This window comes from Nesoenas mayeri (genome assembly GCF_963082525.1).
Source record: "Nesoenas mayeri genome assembly, chromosome: 7".
Taxonomy (NCBI): domain Eukaryota; kingdom Metazoa; phylum Chordata; class Aves; order Columbiformes; family Columbidae; genus Nesoenas; species Nesoenas mayeri.
This window is the reverse complement of record NC_137551.1, coordinates 20,015,696-20,040,471: the sequence shown is the minus strand read 5'-3', so window position 1 is coordinate 20,040,471 and position 24,776 is coordinate 20,015,696. Positions and strand designations below refer to the sequence as shown.

The 24,776-nt window shown below is 40.1% G+C and overlaps 1 protein-coding gene across 1 annotated transcript; it reads right to left on the bottom strand.

Moving 5' to 3' along the window:
• Nucleotides 1–7,283: 7,283 nt before the first annotated feature.
• Nucleotides 7,284–8,645, bottom strand: LOC308042635 (D(1)-like dopamine receptor; the record flags this gene model as incomplete). The annotated part of the gene is made up of 1 exon (XM_080348223.1): nucleotides 7,284–8,645. The coding sequence occupies one exon, from the start codon at nucleotides 8,643–8,645 to the stop codon at nucleotides 7,284–7,286; it is 1,362 nt and encodes a 453-aa protein (XP_080204349.1).
• Nucleotides 8,646–24,776: the final 16,131 nt, after the last annotated feature.

Genomic DNA, 24,776 nt, shown 5'->3' with positions numbered 1-24,776 from the left:
GCATCCCTTCCCTCTGGCATGTTGACCACTTCATGTCATCAGGAAACTTGCTAATGGTGCATTTAAGCCCACTGTCCATGTTGCTGACAAAAAATTATGGTTATTAATTACCACTATTGATTAATTTGTCACAATGTAGTTTGTCAGCACTAATATTCTGCTATAGTCCAAAACATAAGAGACAAAATGTCTAATTACCAGTTTGATGTCTTGAAACTCAGTTGTTATATATTTCCCCTCTGTTAACAAATTCACACCAAGAACATTTGCCGTGGTGCTGCCTCTGACTCTGTTATTGATTTAGGCATTAGTAAACATTTCATGCTCTGTGTTATTTTATGCATTCGTTTATTTAAGCTACTTTGGAAAATTGACAGTTCTTATCACTTTGGTTTATATATTTTAATTTCCTGAAATCTAAATGAGGTGTTAGACTTTTCAGACTGGCCATCAAACAAAAGATCAAATCTAGTTCTTTGTACATATTAAATATCATTACCTCTTGTCAAGTTTTTAGTGTGATCTCTGATTCGTCCTTGTTACCAATACCAAAAATGGAACTAGTTTGCACACTTGATCATCTTACCTCCTATCTGTTACTATCCTGCATCACTGTTGTGGTGTTTTGGTGTGGGTTTTTTCGTTTGCCTATGTGTGTGTTTTCATTTTGGTTTGGGCTTTTGTGGGGGGAGTGGGAGGAGAGGTGGTTTTGTGGGTTGTTTTGGTTTTGTTTGTTTGTGGTTTATTTTTGGTGTTGTGTGTTGATTGTGGGTTTTGGGTTTTTGTTTGGTTTTTCCTTCAGCTAGTCAGAGCCTAGGGAGTTTTTCCTCTCATCCTAAAGTAGGTAAATCTTTCTAGACACATTTGACTGTTTGGGATCTCCACTGACTGTAATAGAAGCCCTGACACCTTGCTCACATGTAGTTAGTTACCTTTGATGTAAAAGTCATCACAGGATTTAAGCCCATGAAATGGTGTGTATAAACTCCATTCAGCCACTTCAGAACTAAATATTAAAAGAGTAAAATGAAGTGATGTGCTCTTACTGAGGGTGGGTACAAAGATGATTTTCACTAGTTAAAAATATTTTAAAATGTTAAACTGCAGAAAACTCTATGAAAATAATCTTTGAAGAAAAATGAGAACCTAGCAACGTTTTCTGCAGATTTTACAAATGGAAATGTCTTCTCACTATCTAAACTAAAAGCAGGCTCAAGACAAAATTGTGTTCCTCCAGTTGAAGATAAACCTACATTTTCCCCAGCATCCTCATTCATTTCATGCTGTGCACATGTGAAGATTCTGCATACATGTCCACACTTCACTTAGTGCTGTCAGTCGTTTAGGCATTTTTTAGGCATCATGTCACTATTTAACATAGAAAAATGTGAAATGCACGCATAAAACCGAGGTTTTCTAAAATGCTTTGAATGATTAGACACAAGTAGGGACTGGTGAGGGACAATAAGCCAACAACATGATTACCATAAGTTCCGTAAGTGTGGGGTTTTTTGTGTGTTTGTTTGTTTTGAGTTGGTTTGGGTTTTTTTGTTTTGTTTGTTTGTTTGGGGGTGTGTGTTTTTTTTGTTTTGTGTTTAGTTTTGTTTGTTTTGTTGTGGTGGTGGTGGTGGTGTTTTTCCAAAGCCAAATATGCTAGGAAAATTCATTATTCTAACACCTTTATGCCCATGCCTGGGAGTGCATCCTGCTGTGTGTCCCTTTGTAGTAGGAAAGGATTCAGGAAAGTGAGCTAAATTATAACAATGAGATAAATAAAGTTAAGCATTATGTGGTGGGAGTCTGTAACCATGGTGATGAAACCACTTAAGTACATCAGAGTACAGAGGGACTGGACTCATAGTGCTTAACATCCAGAAAGCCACTTCAGCCCCCCAAGTGAGGAAAATACCAGTTTATGAAGAATAGAATTTTTCATAAAATAATTTTTACTGAGAAATATTCAACTGATGGAAATACACTTAACATGATGTATGTAGGTGCATCATCTGAAATCCAACGCAAGAGGCACAATTTTGGCAGAAGCAAAACAACAGATGCTTATGGCAACTGGGTTTTATAACAGATTTCTCTTTTTGCTACCTAGGTCAGCTGTTTCTCACTGAAATTAAAGTTTACCAAAATGTTAAGGCATCATCTTATTATTATAAGAATAAGAAAAAGTTATATACAATTGAGGCTTCCTTTACACTGGTATTTCCACTGAATTTAGCATTTGTTAAAGTTACACCTAACTATAAACTTCTGGATGAAATTTAATATTTTTAGCTTTATCATAGCAGCTTTATGTAATAGTTGCTAAATCTTCAGAAATATTTAATTAATTTTCCATCTGTACATATATTTGGACTTTCTAAGGACAAACACAATGATACTTAGTCCATATTCAGCTCAGCAAAATAAAATACAATTTAGCAAGAAATAGAATTATGAGGAGGGACGACTAATGTTGAAAAAATATAATCTCCTTTGATGCCTTGGCAATATATTTTGTGATATATAAAGGCTAAAATAACTTTCATGGCCTTTTATGAAGTGCCTTTCCTGAAAACATCCAAGTGGAGGAATCCAAAAGCTTGTGCAAATACAAAGCTGAATACCCATATGACTGTACTGGGTTTTGTCCTCATAAGTGGCTGCTTAGACCCTGGAAAGTGGAGTAATTTGTCATTGTGGTGGTGGTTTCCTTTTTATTTTATTTTCTTTTTTTCTTTTTCTACTTTGCTTATTATTCAAAGACAGGGCAGCAGCTTGTGGAAAGCAGGGGATGAGCTAGAGCTGGAAGAGGGCAAAGAAACCCTTTCCCTCTGCAGTATCTGCATGCCTGTGTGCACTTGTGAAGGAGAAGGAAGACTCTCCCTGGAGACTGGATATATGGGTAGCCTTTTAATCTGAAGGGAGGAGGAGACTGGAAGGAAATCTCATCTTTTTAGGTTTTGCTTATTTAGATTTCGTTAATGGGAAGTTCCTTTGAGAATATGTTTTTCTGTTGTTATGGTTTGAATTGTAGAATTGTCCCAGGGCTTTGTTTTCTCATGCCAAGTGACATGTGCTTTTTTCAGTCCCTTCTCGTTTCTGAAACTGATATGAATAGAGGCAGTGCTGTAGCTGTAACAAGCTTCCTAGAGTCAACAGTGATCTCCTGAAAGTCTATGTGTAATGCAAAATAAATACATAAGTGACAGGCAAACAATAAGCAATAAACATCAGAATATAATAACGTAAGCATAATGTCAAGAATGCATGTGTGTTGTAATTAATATTTTTAAAATATTGCTTAGGAAACAAGCTGAAACTCTGCATCAATGCAATGTTCAAATACATCTTTGCTGTCTGACTGTTACATCCTGATACAAAGGTGCTGTAGCTGGTGGCACCACACTTGGTCTTAGAACCAACGCTCTGGTGGCTGGTTGTGGAAATGTGACTTGGCATCTCTGCCACACATGGTTGTGGGAACCAGCCTTGGTCTTTCATGAGGAGGGAGTTCTTGTCCTCACCCTGCCACAGCTTCAGCTCCAGAGAGCTCTCCCTTGAAGCTTAGATCTCCTTTTCCTTGAAGAATGCTGATCATCTTTTAGCACAGTTGTCTATGAAGGTACGTACATGTGCATCCACATATCTGTCTCTGTTTACCCCCGTGTTTAACTTTTAAACTCAATGAACAATTTCAGAGAAAGTGGACAGGAGGGAAAAGCTCCCAGCTGGATAAGCATCTCTACATCCACTCAAGGAGGCTACAGAGACATTATCCCTATTTGTCATGTGCAATGTAATAGTGAGAAGGGCTGCCTTGTTGGCTAGGCTACTAAGTTTTTAACTGACCACAAAAAGTTTGTATTCATTTCAGTTGTTTAACAGAAATAAGAGCTCTTGGGAAGTGTAGCTGGTTGAGAACTTTGTAGACTGACACAAGGAAATGGGCATTATTTGACTGAACAGAGAAGGCATTTAGTGTACATTGTAAAGCTCTATTTTGCTGAATTGCGACATGTTTTGATTTGGATGTTCAGGCATTGGTTAACAAGAGTGTTTAGAAAAGGTATCTGTGTGGTTGGACTGTTTGGACATCAAGGCTATTTAAAAGCTACTTTTTAGGCCATTGTAAACGTGGAACCACTAGGCATGGAAGTGAACTGCTTTTAGTCAGTAAAGTATCTGACACACATTGTGGTGAATACATAAAGTCGTATGTAGATCTGATCATCTGAGTTACAAGAAGTGTGTTTGAGGAATAGCCATAGATTTCTCTGAAATATTACCTTAATCATTTATGACTCACTTTGTCCAACAAAGTACTGCCAAGATTCTGCTTTGGAAGGTGTTTCTTTTGGGTCACTGCAAATGTGTAAATAGGAAATAATTTTGCCTCTTAATTTCTGCTGAAGTAAACCTTTGGCTTTTTCTAATAATTTTTTGTAATAATTTTCATTATCTCGCCAGACTCAAACCTAACAATTCTAATTGAATTCTGTCTAATCTAACACAGCTTCTTACCTTGACATAAGAAAAATGTCAATTAGAGATCACATTTAATCACTGGAAAAAAATATTGGGAAAGTAAGTCTCGGAAAACAAAAATACACACAGCATCAATATTTGTGTTATTAAATTGGCAACAGCAGAACACGTAGTCTGAAGGGTGATGCAGTGTAGCTTTCATACGAAGTATTTTCAGTAATATGCCACTTAAAATGAGTGAAATTTGTGAAATTTGTTGCAGCTTTGAACACTACACTGCATTTAACTACAGTGGACCTTACAGCTGTAGACTATAGTAATGTGTACCATCTGTACATGATTAGTGACCATTATCAATTAGGTACAAACAATTATTTTCTGCATCACTTTCAAAGAGCAATTTTAAACTGTCCCTTTAAAAAGCTTCAGTAAAGACCATGTTTTTTTTCTTCAGGTAAATGTCCATTTATTTTCAGGTACAATCTGACCTATTAATGAAACTTATTTAACTACAGCCACAAGCACTGACACAAATAGGTTTTTGCATTCTTAACCCAAGCAGTTTCATAAATCAAAGTTACCATGCATTTCTGATTATTCTTAAGATAAAACATTATTCAAATATATTCATGGCTTAACTTCTGCCACCTACTCTGTCATACACTGTTTTCGTCGCTCTGTGTATTAAGTCCAGACTACTATCTGGGTGAGATGGCTCCCATAGGCAGAGCAAACCTGGTGTGAAGGTAAATCTTTACCTTATATTAATTTTCAGCTTTTATCACTAATAATGGGGCTGTCCACACACAACAAAAAAACAAAGAAACAAAAACCCCACCAAACACAAACCTCCTGTGCATAATAATTTAATGTGTGGCCTTGACTGCCAGAAGACTGTCTGCCCAAGAGAAGGAAGATGTGTGTGGGCAGTGAGAGTTAACTCTCTGAGGGATGGAATCAGCTGAAGCTATTGCAACAGAAACAGAAGCGTAACAGGCAGTGAGGGAGTCCCACTTCAGCATAGCATCTTATCAGGTGTGTCAGTAATATCCCCAGGATGAGTTTTAGTGTGGAGGGGGTGGGATGAGAAGTCTATTACAACTCTAAGATATAATTTCATTTTTTTGGATGAGATAAAAGATGTTGATACTCTTACAACAGGTGTTTCTGCTCTATGTAGGAAGTAAGAGATGCAGCAAGGAAAATTCTCTCAGAAACTGATTGACCCTTTAGCATCTGAATCTATGTACAGTTCACGTACAATGCCCTAGAAAATAATTAAGGGAAATCGAAACAAAACCCACATATTTTGTATATCTTTCAAGGAAATACTAGGTTTATTTCAGGTTTTCTCTCTGGATGAGGCACCAGGTATGCTGAATGATAGTTTTTAAATGCTAATTAAAATGGGAAATCGCTAAGATAAGGGAGATATAACAGTGGTGTCTCAGAGTTCTTAACTGTATGCTTTTTTGCCTTCAAGAAAATTTCTCAAAAAAAATTGAACATCTTAAGCTGAATTCTTAAGGAGTCCTGTTGTCATAGTGAAGCAGGACTAGAAAAGATCTCAAGAGACCATTACACTATGCCTCTGCCCTAAGACAGGGTTAATGATGTGAGTGTGCTTTCAGACAGACATTTAGCAATCTCATCTTCAAGACTTTTACTGAGAGATGTCATAACCTCCCTAGGCAATCTACTCCAGTGCTTCATTATACTTATTCTTAGAAAGTTCTTCTGGGGTCTTGCCTTGGTCTTTCTTACAGTTAAGTACATGACCTCTGGTCCTGCCAGTCTTGGCCATGAAGAGCAGACTAGTTACACATGGTATTTTCTCTCCTGCAAGCCATCCAACACCCATTTGCTCTGCCTTTTGCTGTTGTTTATGCTTACAAGGACTGAAATGGGTTCAGAAAGATGATCTGACCACTTTTTATTTTATGGACCAACTTGCTTTCTGGAAGGATTGCTTGTCTGAACTAGGAGAATGAAGGATTGCAGCTGCTTCAGCTGATAGCAGCTTAAATCTCACTGGAGTTGTAGCGTTAGTTCTCAAACACCATCCTGCTGTAACTTCAGCTCAATACAATGCTACATTTTCTAACATTTGAGGATGAGGAAGATCCTAGCTCAGTATCATTAAACCTGGATACCAAAATTTGGCACCTGAAATTGTCTGGCATCCTACATAAAAGCAATATAATTTTCCAGGGTTCTGAGCAGTCTTTTGACTGAACGTAAGATAGTGATGTTTTAATAGAGCAATTTTTATGAGCCTAAACACAGATTCAGACATGTAAATGCAGATAGGCAGCTTTGAAATAAACACAGAAGTAAAACCAAACACAACCTTTAAGACCAGAATTATGCACATGTATGATGTGAAACCAGGAGGAGTTGGAAACTGGGTTTTAGCAAGTAAGCTAAATCTAAGATTAACTCATCTATGTAAGATTATATTAGAGTTGCAAACTGCATGTTGTTTTTATTTTTATCTAATTATCTTGATATTCTTAATAAATATCACAAATTTGATTGTGTGAAGGTGTACAAATGCGTGGGAAATGTCTGCTGACTCTGAAAGAGATTAAGAAGTAAAGATGGCTGTGGAAAGAGGTTAATATACAGTTGCTGCATGCTTTTGGGCTGGACTTCATACACTTATCACCCCTCTGGGGTAAGAGCTGCAGGTCCCCATCCCTCTGGGATGGGACTTTGTTTGCTGGGGGACAGGTGTATCTCATGTGCAAGCAGAGTGAACTCCCCCCATGGGATGGCTGTGTGTGTGAGAAATGCACAGACTCTTATCCCTCTGGAACAGGGTGCTCGGGTTCCACACACTGACCAAGCCCTGTACAGGGGCTAGTAGTTTCTGCCTTGCAATCAAACTGCAAAATGGCTGGTGCCTGATGACTCTTGGGGCTGCTGCCAGGGGCAGCCTGTGTCTGAGAAGTCACAGGCCTCTTCTCCATAGACATCTCCTCACTGCTGTCTTCTCCCTGCAGGCTTACAGTGTGGGGTATGGGCTGCACCCAGGCAGTGATGGCAGGGCGGGGTGCAGATGATGAGGCAGCCCCTTCCTTCTGGCAGGTGGTGTCATGGTGATAGGAAACAAGCTCATTGCTGAAGTTGACCCTCTCCACACTGGATCTGGGTGTGCCACAGCAGAAGCATTTGCAGCCCAGCAGGTTGCTGAAAGCCCGCCTGAAATCTGCATTGAAAGCATAGATAACTGGGTTCACTGAGGAGTTGGCCCAGCCAAACCACACAAAGATGTTGAAGGTAGTTTGGTCAATGCAGGGTGACTGTCCTTCATGGTTGCTCTCCAGCTCGGGCTGGCAGAAAGGCAGCAGACAGTTGAGTAGGAAGAATGGCAGCCAGCAGCAAACAAAGACTCCCATTATGATAGAGAGGGTCTGCAGCACCTTGGTCTCCTTGCGCAGGGAGCTCCGCAAAGAGGAGGTAGGCTCCTTGCTGTGAGCTGGCCACTGCCCCCCTGCCCTCTCGAGGGTGGAGATGCGGCGGATCTGGGCCTGGGCAATTCGGTAGATCCTGGTATAGGTGACGATCATGATGGCTACAGGGATGTAGAAGCTAATAAGGGAGGAGGTGATGGCGTAAGTGCGGTTCAGGCTGACATCACAGCGGGGTGTCCCAGGCAGCCAGGAGCCTGGGTATCTCATATCCTTGGCTTTATGCCAGTGCAGCTGCACTGGGACGAAGGAGATGAGTATGGAGAGCACCCAGGCCACAGCTATCATGGTGCAGGCAAGGCGCTGTGTCATCCTGCGCTCATAGCGAAAGGGGCTGGCGATGGCCCAGTATCGGTCCAAGCTGATGATGCAGAGGTGGAGGATAGAGGCAGTCGAGCACATGATGTCGAAGGCCACCCAGGTGTCACAAAAGTGGCTGCCGAAGATCCAGATGCCACCAGCCACCTCAGTGACTGCCCTCCAGGGCATCACAAGGAGGGCCACACAGAGGTCCGAGATGGCCAGTGATAGCACGAACCAGTTGGTGACCTTGGTGCGCAGGTGACGGAAGCGGAGGACGGCCAGGCACACTAGTGCATTGCCCACCAGCGTGCTCAGCACCAGGGCGCCCAGCAGGCACCCGGTGAGGGCCTGCAGCGCCCGCGGACCGTCCCCTGCCACCTCGTTCCCCATCAGCAGCACAACCCCGGCCGCCGCGGCTCCGCCTGGAGGAAGGGCCCGGCCCGGCCGCTCCTGCCGGCAGGACGCCCCAGGACGGGATCGCGGGACCCCTGGCAGCCGGCGCCGCCCGCCGCAGGGAGAGCGGTCGCTGGCAGGGGCATCTCCGTCCGCCGCCCCCGCCGCCTGCCTCAGTTTCCCCCTCGGCGGGACGGGCCGTCTCGGTTATACTCACCGCACCGGCTGCTTGGGGCCGCCGCCTTTCGCCTCGCCGCGGCTCCGTCCCGGAAAGGGATCACCCGGTGCGAGTGCGGAGCGGGCGGCGCTGGCAGCCCCGCGGCGGCGGAGCTGCGTCGTGCCGGGGGGACACCCGCGGCTCCTGCACGGAGCGCTGCGGTGGGCGAGCAGCAACTTTGAGTAGGCTCCGCTGCAGCGGGAGGGAGCGGAAGGGCGAGCCCACGCTCAGACGGAGCTTGTTGCCGGGTGGGGAACGGCGTGGGAAGTCCCCAGGGTTAAGCGACCTTCGTAACTGCACGGAGGGAGATGTCCCCACAGCATCGCCCTGGGAAGAGTCTTTTTGCAGACTGCAATTTGTACTTGCGTAAGTGTCAGGGACGAGGATCTGGCGCTTTCCAAGTATCTCCTCCTTTGGGAGACCACGGTCAAATTTCAGGTTTCTTAAAGAGCAGGATAGCACTTCACATCTGTTCACACTGCGAATGCTATCAAATTGGGGTATTAGAAGCTGCGTTTTCAGCAAAACAGTATTTTGCTATTTGTTTTTTGTTTTGAATTTAAATCATTCGTAAAGAAACCAAAACCATAGAAACCTAAGACATCTCTAGTTTGGATTTGTTTCATTTTGGCAGAAGCTTGTTCGTGTATTTCCACAATCACCCAAAACGTGTCTCTGTGTTTTTCAGCCAAAGGTGTTTTCAGATGTATTTCAATAGTTTTCCATTTATTGTTGTAATTGTGTATACATGTTGTCATATAAACTCCTTGCATATATTTACAGCCTACTTTCAATAAAGTATCCTAATGCAAACAGGGTATAATCCTTTATTTTGGAAGAATTTATACAGTAATCCTGTTATGAGAAAAAAGAGATTGGGATCTGAATAGAAAATATCAGCTCATGTAATTAACATGGCAAACAGGTATTTATTTTAGATAAGGTATTTTATATTTTCTTTTTCCTCCTATTATACTTAAAACTACTTCATTCACTAGTGCCAAATAATTTTCAAGCCAGTAGGTATCTGATTTCCACTGTACTGTTATGACATTTTTGGTAATTAGAACAGAGACTGGAAATTCTTTAAACAAATTTTGAACAGCAAAGCTGCCAGCTTAGCCTGTAAAAATCAGTACATTTGAGATAAACTAGCAGGATTGTACCAGCTCATAACAGATTGTTAGCATTTGGTCATGTTTTTTTAAGATTCTAGTTGCTTTGTGCCTTGGAGACCACAATCTTCATAATACAGTCCACTGTTACTTCTTCTCTGACACTGAAAGTTGGAATACATTTCTTGATGTCTTTGTCTATAAGACTAACTCATAATTCAGGCAATTTATCTTCTCTGATAAAATATATATTTTGTTAAAACAGTAGTAGCTGTCAAAATATCATAATCTGTAAGGTAAGAGCCAACTCCACACCCTGTCTTATTTTTAACCATCTGTAGTTCCATGTACATGGATTTTGTGAACATCTGCAAACCACAGTGGGTCTCTAATTTTCATTCCAATACTAAGGACTAAATCTTCGTAAGAATTCTCTACACACTTGTTAATTTGACTCAATACATTTACTCTTATTTAACAATCAATAAAAGGAACAGTATATATCTGTGAAGAATTGTACATGGGACAGTAGATGGAATTAAGGCAATAGAGCATTGAAAAGGAAAGAGCAATGCTTTTGCATATTCAGCAGATGATAATGCTACAGGGCTCTGTAGTGGAAGGTAGCTAGCATTTTCCTTATAAAAAGAACTGTTTTCAATGTCTCTGTATCTCTTCAGTTTCCAGGATCTCATTATGCTCTACAAATATTTCTAGCTCATTTTTAGCGTGTATTATAAAGGAAAGTGTTTGTAATCATGCTGGTTTGTGTGCATATGTTTTTATGTAAGTGCCCTGCCTCAAAATTCGGAGGTTGTTGGCTGAAGTCAGATCTGACTGAAGCAGATGTCTTGAAAAATTAATATTCCACAGTTTTAATTAAGTAGGCATCCTGGTAGGAAGGCTGCATTGCAGACTCAACGCTCACTAAATACAAGAGAATCCACACAGAGGGAGACATTATGAATGCTCTTATCTTAAAGAAAACATCAACAGATGTATTCATCTTCTTAGATACCAGAGGATCCAAGTGCAAGATGCAAATGCTTAAGAAACTCTACAGTGAGTCAGTGGCAAAGACAGGAATAGAAACATTGCCCTGCTCTTATTCCTATATTGGGCATGGTGGAGTGAAGTGTAAGCTTATCGGAGAGGGAGTAAAGAGAGACATGGGGGGAAACACAATGCTGTATGAAAATCAGTGTGTGCAGTGAATTGAAAATGCAGTGAACTTTGATTTTAAGGCCTGTAGCTATTTCTTGAATTAATCTTACAGAGGATAGAATAGGAAGGGTCTGGGCAAAATAATACAAAAAATAGTGGTGGTTTAGGTAAAATGGTCTCTTGTGACTCTAGAAAATGTGCAATCTCATTCCAACTGAGAAAAAAAAAAAGCCACCAAGCACTTACCTAGAGATTATACATAAAGCATATGTCAATGTTTAGAATGTCCCTATATTGTAGTCACTGTATTCAAAATCTCTTTCCCTTGAAGAAAGGAAGGAAGCCTGGTCAGGCAGACTCGTATAACAAACCAAAATCAGTTTCCTTCTCCTCCCTCTTTCCTTCCATTTGTCTGTCTTTTCCCTTGTAGAACTATCTCATCCTAGACTCAGTGCCCACATGTTTATAGCACATTATGATTAAGAGGAGATCTGACTCAGAACTTAAACTTAAGCCTTTAATGGTTTACTAGAATTGCATTTGGAACACATACCTCTCTCTGGGTCCCTAATGCATTGGCTGGACAGCTGAAACAGGTTAAAATCTGTACTCAAGAGGCTGTGATATTTCAACCCAACCCTCAAGGTGCCTCCTGGAAGGGCACCACAGTTCTCATGTCCCGTGCTGTCATGCTGCAGTCAGCTGGGGACAATGAGCCTTCACCCCATTAGCGGCAGGGTCCGCACTGCCCTGGCACCCAGAATAATGCCAGATCTCACTGACGTTGCACGGTCTCATAAAGACAGTGACTGTAGACTTCAACCATGATTATTCACTGCCAATCATTACTGCTTTGTCAAAAGAATGTAATACCAACAGTGGTCAATTAAATAGTCCATTTAATTTTGAGATCTTTTCCAAACGGGGGAGCACTATTATAACCAACTTCATGTACTAGTATCATTTAATGGAATGTGATCACACTGTATAAATATGTATCAAGGTACTGCTAGAATGATGCTCTGAATAAGCTGTCTTCCTTGCAGTCTGAAAAACCATTGGTAGTAATGTGAATTAGACTAAACTAGGATTTGTGATTACCTTTATGGCTACTTTTTGTGGCTGACTTTATGTATCTTGGAGGAAAATGTAACATTATTGTCTTCAATGACATCTGAAACCAAGATTATTATCTATCTAGGCACCCACCTATCTATCCATCTATATATCTCTATACAGCTACGTAATCTATCCCATTTCATACATATGTGTATGTGTGTGTATATTTATCATTTTGGCTTTAAATATTGTATTCATGCTTTCAACGCTATGTGAGTTTCGTGAACTTGATCATATAACAAGACTGCTGATCTAGGTATATAGATTAGCATTTACTGTTGAAAATAAATGACCTTTTTATTACAGAGATATGGATTAGCTGTATGATAGAACTGGAAGTCACTGAATAATTCATCATTTCAGAAACTGTCTAGACAAGTTCAAGTAAGAATAACTGAATCACCAGCTAAGTATCAAAAGCATGCTTAGCCTGTTCAGACTTAACAGAAATAATTTGAATTCATGATGTCCCATCTAGAGTCCACTGTAGCTCTTCACATCATTCAAAGTTAATATGGTTCTTAAAGTGATTTCACTATGAGTTGTTTAGTAAATTGGTTCTTGAGTTTGGAATACCTTTAAAGTTATGTAAGGAAGACTAAAAGTGATGTAATATCTAACTGAATGACTTTTCTGGGAAAGCTGGCTGGTTTCTCTCACAGATATAAAGGCCAGGTGACAGACAAATCCACTTTTCAGAAACGTCCTCCAAGCACCACTGTATGATAGCTATGAATACCAGTCTGTGGGGATGCTGTGATGCTTTCATGTGATCTAATCTGGAAGATGGTCCCTATCCACAATTGAGATTTCCTGTGTCCGGGTGCTAGGAGAACAATAACTACAGGTAAATAAATGGCTTTTCCACAATGCTTGCTGGTATCACAGCGCAATGGGTACTCAGCAGTAAAGATGCTACCTCTTGTGAGTTCGGACAACTAAGTGGCTAAACAGATTTCCTTGAGAGATAAGGAGAAATTTCTTAATTTTTTAGCAATCTTTCATGAAGAATAATATTTAAGGAATTTTAAATGTCAAAGAATGAATGCCATCAATTCTCCTTTGTTGCTATTTTGACAGAATCAAGACAGTATTTTATACCAAGTTAGCAAGAGATCTCTCTTTGTAGAAACTTTGCTGATCAGATCTTTTCATTCCATAATCAATAAGGTGTTTTATTGCAGTGTGGTTGATAAATTGACTAGATGCAGGATCTCTGCGTTATCTGTGTATCTGTTTTATGTAATCTAAACAGGGTGGTTCTGTGTTCTTCTAGTGAGTGGACCATTCAGGCTTTGCCTAAATTGAGCAATAGGTGTGTATTGCTGCACGATCCAACATCCTCATCCAGACTGGGAACTCCACAAGAGCATGTCCTGGCTCCCTTCTTGCTGTTGTACCCAAGTCTCCTTCCCATGGATGCCAGTGTGCCCAGGGAGTGACAAGGTTAGCACACACTGGAGTCTCTCGCTGTGGCTGTGTCAGGCCATATCTAGGCAGTACACACAAGAATATCTGGACCAAAAAGTACAGAAGTTTTCAGAGTTTCCTCAGTGCAGAGATCATGGGTGTTGGATAGGTGCCTGACACTGGCTTCTAGCAGATACCAAGTAATTTGTTTGAGACTCTGGAGACAGCACTGTAGTTATAATTTAAATCCATGTGGATTATTTTGACCCTTCGGGTCTCACACAAAAGCTGCATATTTTTGCTAACAGCCAAAACACTTCACCTGTGTTTTTAGGGTTCTTGGGTATGCTGCCTGGACATGATGACTTTATGCTTTTGAAATTATAGGGTTGCTCCAATTTATCTTATAGCTAGTCTTCAGTCTAAGACAATGCCTTATTTTCACTACTAGAAAATATTAGGTAAAGGGTAGCTGTCTTCCCCTTGTGTTCTCCAGTTTAGAACTAAGGTAGAGAAGACAACATTGTCCTTTCTAGGGCTTCCTAAATCTTCTTTGATTATTCCCTTTAACCTCTGTTGATACGGGAAATGCACAGATCCATGTAGGGCCACAGCAACTTTCCTCATTCCCTTCTTATCCTCTATCTGATGTAGTTTAGTGTTCCTGAGGCTGTTTTCAGTTGCTAGATTTGGAGCTGGACTCCAGAGTTGTAAAGGGCTGCACTTTGGCTTCGCTAATACTGGACGTTCATCATTCAGCCACATTGGGGTTTTGGCACGTTGCTTTCCTCATAGTCAGAGGTACGTATCTGTTAGAACATCTTTGTGGTTTCCTTAAGTAATAGCTAGTGCTGATATAAGGATTCTACCTCCTTCACTATTCTCTTTTTGGAGCATTTTTATTAGTCATTTTATGGAAGTCTACCATTTCACATATAATTAAAGTGATTAGCATATGATTACTCTATAGTACTGTAAATAACGAAAGGGTACAAATCCTATTTAGGTAGTAAACTGGGCTTTTTAAAAATTGATTATTTTTTTTTTAACTATTAAAATAAACATGGGAGGTACAATCAACTGTCATTTGAATTGCAACTTTACTGTGAACAGCATGAAAGAAAACAACTAATTTGAAAGGGTTTGCTTTGCAAAGCAACATTTCATAACTGCATTTAACCTGAGATATATTATTTCAAATTTTTATTTAATCTCTTCTGTTATTGATAAGTATACACAAAGAGATTTAACACTTCTAGATGAACTGAGTTCAGTATTGTGCCAAGAAGCAAGTGAATACTTACTACTAAACAGAAAAATCATGCTCTCAGTTCACCACAGATAATGCTAAAAGGGGTCTTGATCCTTTATTTTAGTCTGCTGGGTAAGGCTCAGTTTAAAGGTAAAATCCATGTTTTGAGCATCCTGCTTTGCAAGTTTTCAATAGGTTACCTTTGGTGATGACACTTTTCTGATCAACTTCAGTAATCCATCCTGTTCTCCAGGGAAATTCTGTGTTGATATCACACTGATAAGGTCATCCTATTGTTTTATTTTATCAGGATATTATTCCTTCCATTATTCTTCAGAACCAGCATAACTGAGTCTCTTGCATTCTCCCAGTTTGGTGTTCTCAGTGGCTTAGCTTTTATCAGATCCCTTGGCTCACCCCTCCCCAGCACATTTCTAGTTATTTGCTTCCACCAAAGCAGCCCAGAGACCAGGGCTGGCAATGTATCACCCCTGGGCCACTGGCTTGGACCTTCCTGGGTGAGAAGGTGCTGGTGACTGAACACCAGTATTTTTCACTCAGCACCATCAAAGGCAAATACCTTTGAGAGGGTACCCTTCCAACTCGGGCAGAGATGGAACGCCCAGTGTGACATTTAGGTACAGTCGAAAAAGCAGAAGGTAAAACCAGAAGCTTTAATCTCCAGGCAGCCCTGGGACAGTGCTCCTGACTATTCTGATTGTGAGCACCATCCATGGGCAGCCATGAAGCACCCCTGTAAGGCAAAGCAGCACACAGGCTGGTTGGAGTAATGTTGGGGTTGAGTTGCCTTCTGACACAGCCCATAGTTTAGGAGGCAGAAATGTGAGGTGGTTTTAATGCAATCTTTGCCCTCTTGCACATGAGCTGCATTTTTGAGTTGTGCAGCACAAAAGCCAACACCTTCTCTGTTGAACAAAACTACATGTTCAGCTGCTCGAGTATTTTATGAGTGGCTTCCTTTTTTCCAGAGAGGTAGGGCACAGTAAAGAGCTTTTTGATTTTACCTTTAAAACAAATGCAAAATGTATTACATTGTGATATTAATCAGTATCTATTTTATTTTAATCAGTGTTTAATCTAGATTAAAGTAATCAAGATAATAATAATGTGAAAACCAGTCTATAATAAAATGTACACCATTCCAAAATGCTACCTCTGTATACTTTAAGATATAAATACTTCACTGAAATTGAATTTCATTGAAGATACAAATGCTTCATTGAATTGAAATTGACTGTCCTTGCTTTTATAAAACAGGCTTTAAAATTAAGATTAAAAAATGCAATCCATCGTATGTTTCCAATAGAGGGCACACGCAGCACTTTGCAGAATGAAAAATTTTTGAAATCCTCTTTTACTAAGTGATGTGGCAGAACTACTACCAAATAATATTCAGATTCCTATAGGAATTATTGTTAATAATTTGTGCTCCACTTCTGACAAAAAGTTATCTGCTAAGTTTGGAATGTATCTCTTTTGGTTTGCTTCAGAATACACAACTCTTAATTATTAAGAAAATAAATGTGAATTTTCCTTACTTTTTGTCCATGTTCCCACAATGTGTAAATAGGTTTTTGAGATATGTGTGATATTTTCAAAGAGTAGACTGCAAATGGATTTTCTGTTTATATGTAACAGTGCCTGGCACTCAGCATTAAGAAGTGCAATTCAATCTCTATTCAAAATTATTTGACTTTAAAGAATTTCAGACAACAACGGCATTGCTCTTTGTTTCGTTTTGTGTTATTTTATAGATTAGGTAAAACAGAATCTGTCAGCAGGCTGGAAAGCTTTCCAGTACCCAACAGAGGGGATACATGATAGCCACTGAATTTAGTGTTACACAAGGACCATTTCATCTATTCTTGTTAGAAGTCTAGATGCAGCCACTATCAGAACTGCTTCCACTACATGGACAGACAACACAGAGATGATGAGCAATTGTTTCTGTCCTGAAGATATGGACATGCCACCGCCACCAGTAAGGCTCGGTGCTTGGCTGACCTGGCTTTGAGGAGCAACAATTAGGTACACAGAATGTAAGCAAGGCAGAAGTGATGCCAGGAGGCAGACAAAAGGCTTTTGAAGGCTTCACAATGCTATATTCACTCCTATTTTTTTGCTGATTCCACATGCCTACAATCTATCTAACCTGTATTTTAGAACAATCTTTGAATTCCTCTCAAACCTTCTATTATCTAAGCTATGTTATTAGCCTATCCTGGCAAGCAATAGCCAGCCTAATTTACTCACTTACTACAAGCTTGTGGCTGGACTGCAGCATTTAAAGTAATGGAGCATTGATGTTCAAGGACACTTACAGATACACGGGCACAACTGATAAGGTCTCCACAGCCTGCGCTGGCTACCTTGGAAGTTGATTCAGATTCAAGTTCTTTATCTTCAAGGCTTTCCCAGACTTCATGCTGGTAAAGGCCATATAAAATGTCACAGTAAAGATCATGGTTAATAACTACTTGGCAACTGTCCCTGGTCAGAAACATCCTGCAAGAGCTGCTTGCTTGCAGTCTTCACCCCAGAAGTTCCAGCAGCTCACATACCTTGTCACCTACTGCTGCACACCTCTTTTTCAGCAGCAGCTGAGCAAATTTGTGTTTGAATACGAAACAAATAAACAAAAATCTTTGTTTGTAGCATGTGCTTCTTTCCCTGTGATTGAACATGACAAATATTAGTTGCACTGGCTATGTCTTGACTGCGTTGAGAAGTGCTTCCCATGAGATGCTACAAACAGGGCCCTTTCAGTCTTTCTTTGGCTTTCCATCTGTGGAAACCATTGCATGAAAAAGTGGAGGCATGATGTATGATGTATGATTAGCTCTTAACATCAAGTCAGGACAAAATTGGTTATACCCCTGGAACTGAGAAATGAGAAGTGTTTCATAGTCCCATAATTCAGACGTAGCCATTATCTAATGCCTGCACTTAGAGTCATTACAGTGCTGGACTGGGACAATGCAGTGTTGAGAATTGCATTAAAACTGTATGGAAAGCAACACAAGCTTTCAGCACTGTCTGGAAAATAGCTTAGGATATGTGTAGGATGCATCACTGGATAACTCAAGTTTATATTTCTTCATAGTAAATATACGCCTCATATATTTTTTTCTCATTTTCCTCATTCCTCTCCATCCATGGTGCCAAATGTTCCATGTTGGTTTTATAAATAGACAAACATTTCTTACTAAGTATACTTAACAAATGTCCTTAATAATAATACACATAAGAAGTTTCTCCCCTGTTGTACCGCCTGTGATTAGCTCCAGTCGTACTGGCTGTGCCTGGCTGCACCGTTTCCTAAGGGACCGTCTCCCAGCTGAGCACAGCTTAAACACAGAGCAGTAAGTTGAACCTTACCCCTTCCAACCACTCCCTGTTCTCCTGTTTGCCCAAGATAAGGGAGACCTGTTCGTTCCAGGATACACTCTTGTGTACTACTATTTGGGACCAGGTTCAGCATTCACAAGCAGCACTTTGTAAACGGAGGTAGGCGACTCCCGCATGTGTCTGCATCACTCAGCTTCATGTTACCTTCATGTAACTGCTAGAGCTGTAGAGTAACATAGCAAAAAAAATAAGTTATTTTTCATTCATATTACTTTCTCAGTCTGATTCATTGCATTGCCACACAAAGAGCTGAGATGGCGTGACAGCAGGCAGGATTAGGAAGGTGAATGCACGACCGGAGCTTGGACAGAGGAAAGTCTGTTTACACCAACATTGTCACTGAAAATTTCTTTACCCTTCATACTTTGTGCTCTTACATACCCTGTGACAACTTCTTTAACTTTCTGTGAAAGGTTTGAAAGCTTCTATGCTGGTCATATCTCAAGAAAATACTTTTTAATAAAAATAAATTAAAATATTTAATCTGCAAGTAGTCCTAAGCCAAATTCAGTTCTCACTGAATTCAGGAATAAAGACTTTCAAGTTCCATCTGTTTTTCTTGGTGGACTTCCCTTGACACTAAATTTAGTGGACCGAATTCCAGAGTGCCCAGGACCTGATGCTCAGTCAGCAACATTTTACAGTCATGCTGTATATATACATAGAACCTGTAGGTTCAGGGCAGCATAAAATCAAACCAACTAGATTAGTCCTAAATATTTAATATGAACTTAGCTTGTGAAGCAAAGAGAATGTTTGGAGAGTGCAAAGAGTGCAAAGACAGAGTCCTGTTCTCATAGCCCCCAATGGGCATTACAACACTTTTTTTTTTTTTTTTAATTTAGGAATACAAATCCAATATGACTAAGGGGGAGAAGGAAAGGAAAAATCCCAGTAATTCTTCTCCCTTTTTTTTTTTTTCTGCTTATATTTTATCAGCCATAGAAATGATTTTTAATAGTGACACAGTGAGCAAACAGAGCACAAGGCTGAGACAGGAATTTGTGATAAGGTTGTGACTATGATGCTATGATGGAGGAGGACTAACAAATCTTTATTAACTACATATTAACTTTAGAAAAGTAAACAAAAAACTTATAAAATGCTCTCATTGCATGTAACAAATGTTGATATGAAAAGTGCAAAGTATATTCCATGCAATTGAATGAGTTCCCACAAAAATATTTACTGTGGTAGGCTAAGGACCATATCCTGCCTGAAAACAGGAAAGGGTTGTGGCTGAAAGTAAGTGATTAAAAATGGGTCTAATTAGTGGATGAAATAAGTGAAGTAAGAACTATTGTTGCTCCTAAAAAAAACCTCCAAACCAAAGGTTTATGTGGAGAATAACTAGCCAAAATATTCACAGGGAACCAAGAAAAGAGCTCAGATCTCTGCTTCATTAAAGTGACTCCCCTTTCATTTCATTCCCCAAATATGCCTCCACTAACATGGGGCCACTGCCTGAGCAAGTAAGGATCTCAGGCTGAGAAATGTGAGATCCTGTGTTGCCCATTTACCCTCAGGTCTTCCTTTTCTCCTGCTTTGTGTCTGCTCTCTGCCAGCTTGCATCTACTCCTTTAATGGGTCCCAAAGGGTGAATTTGATCAAAAAAGAAAGAAAACTCGCAATCTTTGTGAACACAACCTGAGGTTTCCAGCATCCAAGTGGACAGAGCCTGTGGATTAGGTGTCTAATCAATTATTTGGATAGAAAGAGGAAAGTAAAAGCCTTCTGTATCACAGCAGAAGCAGTTTTGTTTTGTTTTCATTTCTCTCTTCTATTAAGAATAAGTGTAATTACATTTCTGGCTTGGATGTGGTAATAAATAATTCTGGTTTTTTTCTATCTCAATCTGGTTTCAGATAAGGTTAATTTCTCGATAACTCTCTGTCCCTATGAGTTTAGTGACATTTAAACCAGGAATATTGGGATATGTAAGCAGTCTTTAGATTTTCAGTATCTTGATGGTGATATCCAGAGGGCAACAGAAGTCTCTACACAGGTGTGTCATCCACATAGACTGGTCTGGCAATGAGAAACATGGAGGTTACATGGAACGAGAGTCTTCCAGTGACTGTCAATAATTTTGAAAGCCTTCTAGTCCCTAGCAGAGCAATGGCAATTATAGCTTATCCCACTGCAGTGCCCAGGGAGGTTTTGGCTCTGTTTGAACCACAGCAGGTATAAGCATACATAAGCAAAGCATCACGGGCTGAATTATCTTAATACAGGTATATAGCATGTTTGATGCACAAGAAGTGTAGTTTAATTCCAGGACTGCAACATGAATGGGAGTGTGCAAAGGAGAAGCTTGCAGTGTGCAGGAGTCTGCCAAACATCATGTCTCTGAACATCTTAATTAATTGTTAGTTGTACTTTGTGGTGAGATCTTGTCCGGAAGGCTTTGTATTAAAAGTGCAAACTGCTATCAGTGGGGTGCGACGATGTTCTTGCCAAAGTAGCATTTCCAAAGAAACAAGAGCCTCTGGAGTGAACTGCCAAAGAGCACAACTATATTGCAAACAGAAGAACATCTGAGGTCTTGGGAACCCTAGGGTACAGTTCTTCCTATATATTGATTTGAAGAAATCACTCTGTATTTTAATTACAGAAGTAATAAAACAGCACAGGGAAAACAATAGCTACATATTGGTGGTGTGTGTATCTATTAAATGTGTATTCGGTTATCAGCATTGGTTGGCACAAGAGGTAAACTAGTATCTGCAACCTTGCTAGTTGTTCTTTTGAAATGGAGAAACTAGTGATGGACATTGGCTTATTTTTTGTACAGTTTGGTGTTGGTTTTGTTTGTTTGTTGTTTTTGTTTTTTACAGAGTAGCAGAGTAGTCAGAATAGCTTTGTTTCTCAGCACTCGGGAACACATTATAAATTGGCAGTTTCGTTGTTCATAATTTCCAGACCTACAGAGAATGTCTGATTTGTGAGCTGCAAATGGGCATCAGGGAGGGGCACAGGAACTTGTATGACATAAGAAAGGGCATTCCCATCAGCTTAAGTGTCTGTTTAAGCCAGTATCCTGCCCCTAAACCAGAGGGTGGGGAGATCAGATCACTACGTTGTGCATTTCAGCAACTGGTTCTTGTTCCTCAAGGAATGCCTCAAGGCTTTCTCAGTACTGCCAGCAGCATTGTGTAAGTCCAGCTCAGCAAGGACCGCACACCAAAGTATGCAGAGCTCACAGTATACCTTGTCATAAGTGTTTGCAAGATTAGAACCTTTGCCTGTGATCACAGCCTCCTTGAAAACAATTGCCTGGCTTATGTTGTTGCACGATATTCCTTATGTTTTAAACATTGTAGTAAAAAATTATCTGTATCGGTAAAACCCATAACTCGATGAGGCAACACAGATCAAAATGGAAACTAGTGCTAAAACTAATGACCTAGAATTGTGTTAATTATATGAGAGATGTGTGACATTTCCTAAGCATTCAGACCTTTGAAAGGGTGCAGATATAGACAGGGGCTATTTCTAATGAGGGATGGTATTAAAAGGTCAGCTGTCAAAAACAGTCAAGGATGCAGATAGGTCTAGTTCTCTGTTGCCAGCGTATTTTGCAGCCAAGAAGGCTGCTTCTCTCAGGCATTAACTCTGGGTCACTGCAGCACACTATACATCTCCAGAACAAGAGGCAGGGTTGCAGTTCGCGCAAACCTGAAGTAAGAAGTATTGAGAAGACTGACCTCTTCCTTACATGGTATTTTAATTGTAAATTCTTTGGAACAAAATCTACATGTGTTATTTACTTGTACACTGCCTCAGTGAGGACTTGTTTAGCTGAAAGTTGTACGTGCTGTTTGTAATATAAAATAATGAATCCAGTGAAGATTGCTTCCTTTCTCTTCCAGTGACTAACAGTGAGAACAAATTAGCCAGATTCCTTTCACTTAGCTCCTGTTTCATACGTATTCTCTTGATACCACCCCAAAACTAGCATAGCACTCAGAGCTGATAGACTTCTAAGGTGGCAAAGATGCTGCTCTCTTCTTTCTGACATCCAAAATGCCTGGAGTATCTTCTCCGTAGCTGAGATATTTTATAAATGGAGCTAGAGGCTTTGTTACTGTAGAAAAGTTTTTAGCAAAAGAAAAAGAACTCAGCTTCACGTTTATGTAACGTGACTCACTCTTTCTCCACAGAATCTTATTTGGTAAAGTTGCCTCTGTCGTAAGGGTCACCTCAGAGAGCTGGAAGCACAAAGGATCTTAACATATGCAGATTGCTGTAACTAGTTTGAAGACAATACAAAAATCACTGCCTGATAAGTTATTCACAATATTCAACTAAGCAGCTATTTTCACTAATAAATTATGCTATTTCTCATGCGATTATGTCTAAACTTTTGGATACTAAGGCTCTCACTACCAGATCAGAACTATAGTGTAAATAATAAAAATTGTCATTTTTAACACTATCAGGCAAGAGCACAGTTACTATACAGGGTAGTTAGGGTAGAATCCCATGTTGTAACTTCTTCAATGTCGAGGTGAAGAGATTCCCACTCTGGCCAGTCATTCCGAACCTCCAGCCACAGTTTAACTCTCCTTTGTGATTATTCATTTTTTTTTTCTGGGACCGGGTTGCCCTAAAATGAATCCATCAAACGATGTGGGATTTTGATTTTTCTGAACCAAATGATTTCACAGATATGCTGTAATAATTCTAACATGGGGCAGTGCCCTCATAAGGCTCAAAATAAGTTCCTGCACAGCTAGTCCTTTCAGCAACCCTGCTCTTAATATTCCTGGACTTTATAACCACCCCTCTGCTGTTTAGTCCCCACTTCTTCCCTGTGGGCTGCTGACAACCCTCTACAGACTCCAGATTACCTGCTCATCCAAATCAGAATGAACTTCTAACATGGGAGCATGTGCTTTGATGTGAATTATTGCCTTGACTTTCAGATACTTGGCTCAAAGCTGTTTCATTATCAGCTACATGCAAACTGTATAATACATATTCCTGACAATTACATCTTTAATTCTTTAGTTCGTTGAGGTATTCCTCAGGATTGAGCATTTCTGGAAAACACAATACAGAGCTTCAAAAATCCTCATTCAGCTCTAAACTCCATCCTACAGGAGTGACTTAAAATTCAAACTATTATTTGGAAATCTGTGGGTTTAAAAATATGTATATAAGATTAATCTGCCTGTCTAGGAAGTCCTAGAGGTGGAAATGAATGCAAATGCAGTGAACCAAGTGGTTTTATTTTGTGCAAGACAACCTACTATTCTTTGGAATCCCTGGCATAATTACCAACTATCCCAGCCACAGTGATTAAAGTAAGTTCACCATAAGCCAATCTTGTGCTACAATCTCAGTGCCAATCTTCATTTTGCTTAGCTTGTTTAACATTTGACACCGTTTTGCAGGTTCTGCTTTAAATTAAATCACAGGAGTCTATTCAAGAGTGACACAGCCACACAGCATCCCAGGTAAACAGTGAACACTGTTGAAAATGAGCACAAACACTCCATGGATTTCTGAGTGTTTCTTTAAACCTAAAATCCTCACCAATAAAAGCAGACATATCTCTCATTTTGCCCTGGTGCAGAATGAGCTCCCAGGTAATTTATTCTTAATGGATTCACACTGCATCCACCCCTTCCTTACAAGGCATAGAGTGGTGCTGTGTTTCCACAACAATTCACATCATGTAACAATGACTATGTAGATATTAAGTGAAATCACTGTTGATCCCTTCTTACAGTGTATGAAGTCACTAATTCAAGATGGTTAGAACACCAAGATGATGATGATGATGATTATTATTATTATTATTATTAATTCTGCTTGCTGCATCAGTTTAACTAAAATCCAACAGAAGTGCAAGGTGGATGGATAAGCCACCTGCCGAGACCTCTAGTCTCAAAGAGGATCCACAGCATATGCTGCACAGGAGTTGCATAGTCTCTATAACACTCTGCATGTATGTTCACTCAGCAGGCATGGTGATTAGATCCCATGTGTTTGAGATGACATGGACCACAGTGAACAGAAAATCCACCACCTTAGTTACAGCAAAAAGCTTAATTAAAAAGCCTTAGTTAACAAAAAAGCTTAATTAGATCATCTTCGCTAGTAATTTGTTTTGGACAAAGTAGCTTGCAAAGTGCTCCAGCTGGTATATCCAAAGGATAGGCAATCCTGGCAACATTTATGGGGCATTTTTGTGAGCAGCTGAGGCCAACGGTACTTTATCTGGAATAGCTGTAGCTGGGTGGGGCTGCATGCCTGCTATCAAGATACACAAGGAAAAAAAAAAACCAAATCAAGATTTGTTTCTTCTCCAGCATCTGAGATCCAAGCCAGACATTTTTGTCAGATTCTTGTATTTACCTGCAATATGCTGTATGCTTACCCTGGGAAGTGGTTCAGTCACCATCCCTGGAGAT